This window comes from Stenella coeruleoalba, assembly GCF_951394435.1.
Source record: "Stenella coeruleoalba genome assembly, chromosome: 15".
NCBI lineage: Eukaryota > Metazoa > Chordata > Mammalia > Artiodactyla > Delphinidae > Stenella > Stenella coeruleoalba.
Genome location: NC_137161.1, coordinates 5,510,811 through 5,517,823, shown reverse-complemented (window position 1 = coordinate 5,517,823; position 7,013 = coordinate 5,510,811). Strand labels below are relative to the sequence as shown.

At 49.0% G+C, this 7,013-nt stretch overlaps 1 protein-coding gene across 2 annotated transcripts in view; it reads left to right on the top strand.

Annotated features, from left to right (window-relative positions):
- The first annotated feature begins 45 nt into the window (after nt 1-45).
- The window catches only part of PCK1 (phosphoenolpyruvate carboxykinase 1), a 39,525-nt gene continuing 32,557 nt past the window's right edge, over nt 46-7,013 (top strand). For both annotated transcript variants that reach the window (XM_079946299.1, XM_079946298.1), the window contains exons 1-2: nt 46-76; nt 2,163-2,265. In XM_079946299.1, the coding sequence (XP_079802425.1) occupies nt 2,219-2,265 (47 nt within the window). In that variant the 5' untranslated portion in view covers nt 46-76; nt 2,163-2,218. The remainder of the gene's footprint in view (nt 77-2,162; nt 2,266-7,013) is intronic.

Sequence of the window (7,013 nt, the reverse complement as noted above, 5' to 3'; positions counted from 1 at the left end):
GCGGGGCCGGGGGAGGGGTTGATGGGGCATGCGGAATCTGGAGGAGGGGACGTGGGAGCTGCAGGGGGCGCTGCAGGTAGTGCCGAGAGACCGTGGCGGGGTGGGGATGGATGAGGGGGGGAGTGGAGGGGAGGGGGCGCTGAGACCTGGGGGGAGGTGGTGAGGGGGGAGGGGAGGGGGACCTGCAGGGGGCGCTGAGACCTGGGGGGAGGTGGTGGTGGGGAGGGGAGGGGGACCTGCAGGGGGCGCTGAGACCTGGGGGGAGGTGGTGGTGGGGAGGGGAGGGGGACCTGCAGGGGGCGCCGAGACGTGGAGGGAGGTGGATGAGGGGGGGATGGGAGGGGGACCTGCAGGGGGCGCTGAGACCTGCGGGGAGGTGGCGAGTGGGGGGAGTGCAGGGGAGGAGAGAACCAACTGAAAGGGGTTTTGAGAGATGGAGTGTGTGGAAGGGGGAGGAGGGAACCCGCTGGAGGCTACGGAGAGATGGCGGAGGAGAGGAAGAGCGGGAGTAGAGGGAGGGAGGGGGGAACACAGCGGGCGTGATGGAAAACAGGATTGAGCCCAGGACATGGCCAGGGGGTGAGAAATGGCGGTCAGTGGAGTAAAAGACGTTGAGGGGTGAAGGGCGGGCTGTGGAGGAGATATGAGGAGACCAGAAGGAAGACACGGCTATAGGTGGAAGCAAGAGGGAGCGAGAAGGCGAGACGCTGGGAGGGGGCTGGACCCCGTACAGTTTCACATCCTTCCCAGCTCTTTAGACAGTCTAAAGTGCTTTCCAGAAGCTCTCCTGTAAGGCAGCTGGAGGGCAAGGGAAAGTGAGGGAGAAACAGAGAAGGGGGTGGGCGGAGAGGTGAAACTCAGAAGGAGCTGTGAACCCAGCACCTGTCCTTGAATTGTTCGTTGTAAAGGGGTTACTTTCTCTTGTACGAATTTCATCTCAATAAGTTCTCTTTAATGGAGAATAATGGTTTTGATGGTCTCCACAAGGAGTTGGTTCTCCAGCGAGATACAGAATAAATACAAGTTTGGGGCCAACGGAGGATTAAAATCATTTGCAGTTCACTGATGTTTTTAAGGCATGGTTTACACTATTCCAGGAAATTTCATTCTGTTTTATTTTTACTTCTTAATTTTTTTCAAAATTTTAATGAAAATTTAATGTTTGCTGATTGTGTATAAATATATTTGGATGCCGGGAAACAAAAAATAACTCAAAGAAGAAAGCATTCTTGAGGACAGGATTGGGGTGGGCCTCCAGAACCTCCGGGGAGGAATGGCCTGTCATCTGGCCTGCCTTTATCTGAGCCCGTCTTCCAACAAACCGGTGACGGGTTTTTCTCCCATCCGTAGCCAGAGAATCGTTGATGTCCATCAAAGTGCTTCCTGTATGTCTGCCCATTCGTTCTCCACAGCCCCTTCTGGTAGCTCTGTATTTAATTTCACATTATCGTGCAGAGTACCTATGCAATTTTTTTTCATTTTTGATAGTACAAAGGATAGAACTGAGTTCACTTTTAAAAGAAACTCATTTGAAACTAACACAGCACTGTAAACCAACTATACTCCAATAAAAAAACAAAAAAACAAAAACTCATGTACCAACAGTAATGGGCTTGTTGGTTAAAATCTTGGATGGCTAGTCTTAACGTTGTGTCTGGGTTTCTATTACAGTATGTGTGCTCTATGGGTGAAGATAAATATTTGAAGGTCACTGGGAAAAGACTGTGTTATAATAACTTCTTTTAAATCATTTAAATGAGTTTTTCTGCTTGAGCAATCACGACCTATTTAGCGCCTTCTCGGGTAATTTTGCATTATTGCCCTCACACTCATGAAGCTAGAAAGTTTTAACAGGATTTATATAATAAATTCATGTTTAGAAATTTCAACTACGGATTAAAAACACATTTTTTAAAGGAGAGGAGGGACATAGAAAGGGGAAACCGAGGTAGACTTGGAGGGAAAAGTAGGGGCTTAAAGAGGAGAGAGTCGGGGGGAGGGACGAGCAGGGGGAGAGCGTCCTTGAAAGGGAGAGTAGGGTGACGTGGGTGAAGCACTCAAAGGAGGTAGAGCAGAGCAGACAAACCTGCAGTTTTCCAAACTTTGGTTCTGATGTGGAAAGTTCCAGCAAAGATTGCATCTGTTTCCTTTCCTCTTTGCAGGCACCCCTGGGACTCCCTGGCAAACCTGGACTCCCTGGCAAACCTCCCACCGAAGGATGTGTCACCTTGGAGCCTCTGCGGAGCCTTCTTTCAGAAGGTGGAGGTAGGAGGGACACCCCAGAAGGTTGTCTTCCTTTGAGAGTCTCCAGGCAGCCCTGCTGACTGGGGGAGGGGGAGGAGACTGCACACGTGCAGGACCCGCGAGGCGGCGGGTGTCGAGGCAGCCTTCCTGGGCCAGGCTGCTACCCGGGCCGTGTCAGTGACTGGGTTCAAAAGGTGGGCAGTATTTGGAGCCCACCGGTAGGCCAGACACGATCTCAAGACAGCAGGCTTGGCTGGCAGCCTCTGGAAGAATCCAGACTGTCGAAGCCTCATTTCAGCAGGGCTGGCTTCTTTGCGGATGCAGGTGACTGTCACCTGTCCATTCCTTATTGTCTGTGGGATCTGAACTGACTCTTCCTTTCCGATTCCATAAGCCTCCCTGCGTTCTTGGTTAATATAATATTCGGGGGGAGACACCTCCAGAAAGAGATGCTGGATTTCTGTAAAAGGCCTGTGGAGCACAGGAGACTAGCAAAGTAAGAGATGTGACCTATGTCAGCCCGGCTGCGTGGAGCAGTTTCTACCAGTTACACTCTCCAGCCCTGTTTATTAGGGGCGTTGAGGTAAAGCGCAAGGCAGGTTGCTTGCATGTAGTCTAGAATGAAAAGAGCAATCAACTCGTGGGCCTGCAGCCGTCTTGTCAAAAGCCTAAACTCCTCAGATTCGCTTCAGTTGCCTCCTTTACCCCTTCCCGGTCCCTGCTCCATCCAGACCCATCTCCTGACGACCTCAAGTGGCCACACAGGGTGTAAGCTGAGCCGTGTGTCTGTCCTAATACCCAGAGCTGTGCGCCTGGCTTGGCTTTGCTGTCGTAGGTGTCCCTGAGAGCACTGATGGGTACGGCGTAGCCCTGCCGAGACCTGGCATCCTGTCCCGGAGGGATATGCTGCTGCATCTCCTAAAGATGCTGCGGTTGGCACCGGCCGGCCTCAGGCTCCTCCAGCACCTTTGGTGTAGTTGTTGGTTGCTTGCCTCCTTCAGGTGACGGGGATGCTCACCACACCTTTTGCCCGGTATGTCAAGGGACTTGTGTGTGGCTGTCAGCTGCTTGCTGGATGGGCTCCTGGGAGAGGCCACAGAGGCCTGTAGCATTGTGGGCGGTACTGTTCCTTGGCCCTCCACATCATCAGCTTTTGACCGGCCAGCGTGGCTCCAAGGAAAGAAGGGTCCCGGCCAAGTGTATGGCGCTTACCACGTCAGATGGAACAAGGGTAGGAGGCCACGTTAACACTTGGTTGCAGAAAGCAAATGTTCGAGTACCTCTACTCGGCTCTCTTGGCCACAAATTCTACCTCCAAGGTCTGCTTTTGACCCAGGAGGCATGGATGACGGGGGCAGCGGGGGGAGCAGACGTAATGTATAATCCTATTCAGAAATGTAATACATTTACCCAGAGATATATACATGATCAATATAAAAATATTTTGAAACAAAAATATAATAAGTGCATGTGTTGCAGGACGGCATTGAATGAGGCAGGCCGGCAAGTGCTGACGACATCTTTAAAATTTATTCTCAGTCTGCTCACTGCTTCCAGAGTGAGTGTCGTGAACCTTGCCACCTAATGAGTCCCTGGCCCCCTAACTTGAGTGCAAAATCGTTATAAGGCACGTGGTACGCACTTAAATAGTTGAGCTTCCCAAGTGAAAAAGGAGTTTGGTGGTGAAATGCTATGTGAAGTTTGGAATTGTCAGAGAATCTGCGGCAAGGGGTCTTTGTCAGTAGTTTGCATCCAGTGTGCCTAGGACAGGGAGGGTCCTCGGCAGTGTTCTGTGGAATTGCTGGAAGCTGGTGTCCATAGCCCTTCCCCATTCTATTTTTCTTGCCTCTTTAGCATCCAGGAAGGGTGAATTTGGTTTTTATATCCTGGAATCTTACCTAAATAAACGTCAGAGTGGTTTTCTCCTGTTGCCCTGAAGCGATATTTACCTGAACAATTGAGAGACATCTCTGACCGCTTCATTTTAAGAAGCCTTCCTGAAACTTTTTACTTTCTTCAACAGTTGTTCATTCATGCCGTAGGTGTTTATAATTAACTCAGCTAACTCCATCGTTGGGAAATGGGGTACTCAGAGGACCTTTCTGAAAGATGATGTGTCGCCCCAGAATTTCCAAACTCCACACTGGATGGGCCACTTCCCAAGACGGGCGGTGGGCCTGCTTTAAGGTAAAGAGCATTTAACCCATGATAGGTTAGGAGGAAGCCCTGGTACTAACTAAGGTACGTTCGTACTGCCTCAGCTGCGTGTGTCACTATAATCAGTTCACTGCTAAGGAAGAGGAGATGGAAAGTTAATTTCTACTTTGTCAAATATTAGAATTTAAGAGTAGATCCCACGTTCTTCTTCTGCATGGTTGGGTGTTTCTGTGTTTATTTGCGTATATGGCACTGAAGCCTGACTAGCAAGTGGTAGTACATTATTACTTAATCCGCTGTGACAGTGATAAGGTTGGCCCCTCCGTGTGTCATAGAGATAATTCATGCCCAAAGAGTACATAACAGCCTAGCTCTTTTGCTGAAATGTGATTGCTGTCATTCTGGCTTCAACCGGTGGGTTGCCAAGGAGCGTCCACTTTCGAACCTGCCAGTTAACCTGTCGGGCAAACAATGTTTTTATATGGATCATTACCCTTTGACCTTTGGTATGAACACAGACCGAATGTACTTTTATTTAATGAGCAATTCAGCATTGCTTGTGGACTTGGCCACAGGGTGAAGAGTCTGGGGACAAAGGAGGCACAGGGGAAAATTCTTAAAACCATGTGGGATGTTTATGAGAAGGGAAGAGGCAGGATACAAGCATGGGAATTTGACTATTAAGCAAAAGTGCAGTAGGTGTTCTGGAACTCTCCAGAAGTTTATCATTATAACCTCTACCTTGTCCTGCTTCTACATGAAGAAACGTTTGGGAAATAAGTAGATAACTAAATAATAAAAGCTTTATTACATTAAGTCTGATTAGCTGGAGTCCAAAAACAAGCATCTTGGGGGGAAAAAACCTGGAAATGTGTACTCCAGCCCATGAATGGTAGTTCACCTGGGGGCTGGGGTACTGAAGAGGCCGATGGGAAAGACTGTTTTATTCTGTGCATAATTTCTTTAGATAGTACCTAAAACGAGTGTGAAAGAAAAGGTGATCTACTTTTTTGTTGTTGGGAAAAAAAACCCTGGAGGATCAAAAATCTGAAATAAATGCTGAGGGTTTATGGACTGTGCTCCGTTTGTCTCTACAGCCCAAGCTTCTAACTGCTGTTCAGCATCCAGAGGAAGCATAACTTAGCAGTAAAAGTGGTGCACAGCTTCTCTGCTGTGTGGCCTTCGACTGCTTACTCACCCTCTCTGAGTCTCTATTTTCTCATCTGTAACTTGAGCCTAATAATAGTGCATTCCTAATTTTATTATTATGGGGAATAAATGAAATAATCCGTATCAAGTGCTGAAAAATAACACAGAGCTTGGGATACAGTAAATACAAAATAAATGTTAGTTATTTTATTAGTATTTTTCACCAATTTATGCAACAGTTGTTATTTATAATAGAATATTTAGGTTGTTGGAATTTTGCAAGTCTTTATCTATCTATCTATTTATTTATTTATTTTTGGCTGCATTGGGTCTTCGTTGCTGCGTGCAGGCTTTCTCTAGTTGCGGTGAGCTGGGGCTACTCTTCGTTGCAGTGTGCGGGCTTCTCATTGCGGTGGCTTCTCTTGTTGTGGAGCACGGGCTCTAGGCGCGTGGGCTTCAGTAGTTGTGGCACATGGGCTCTAGAGCACAGGTTCAGTCGTTGTGGCGCACGGGCTTAGTTGCTCCGCGGCATGTGGGATCTTCCTGGACCAGGGATCGAACCCCTGTCCCCTGCATTGGCAGGCGGATTCTTAACCACTTCGCCACCAGGGAAGTCCCTCTGCAAGCCTTTTAAACTTCACTTTTTAGATTTCTTATGCTAGTTCTAAAATTAAATCTGCCTTAAAAAAAATGACATCCCTAAATCTTCTGGCACAGAACAGATAAAGAGGGATTATTTTACATTTTTATATTTCTCCAGTAGGTTTAGCATCAGAAAAAGGTCTAAATTCGTGGCATGGTTAGATCATACCTAATTAGATGCTAATTAGAGGCTGGTAATTCTACTCTCAAATCTAAGAGGACTGATGCCCTGTGCTGTCCAGTGCCGAGGACAGCTTGGGATGGCCTAGCTTTTGCGGGAGCTGTTCCATTCTTGCTCTTGTCAAGGTCAATGCTAACCACACTGATGGGTCCCTGCTCAGCTCCCAGTGCTCTGACCTCCCCTCCAATCCTCCCCTGCCCATCCCCCAACACAGGCCACTAGGATCTCGCCTCCGCTCAAAACACCACCCCGCCCCACACAGAGCCCTCCAGATGCCAGGAGAGCTGGTGACCCCCGCCCCCCAGACTTCAGGCGACCACCTCTCTCCCACCTGCTCCCGTCACACAGCCCCTTACTGCCTCTCACACCCCAAGCAGGCTGTCCCTCAGGGACTTTGCGCTTTGAAGGGTGGCAGAATGCCACCCCAAATACCCCACTTTCGCATAAGGATTATTTTGAGCTAAAGGCACTTGGAAAAGAGCAGATGCAAGAAGGGCCTCCTGACCTCTCCTTTTCTTCCTGAAAGCGGGAGATGAAACCCCCCCGTGAATGGTGCCCTCCCGGTACCGGGAAGAAAGAAACAGTCTTGTCACCAGAGGTGGGGCGTGGAGGCCGAGAGAAGTCCGAACAAGCAGACTTG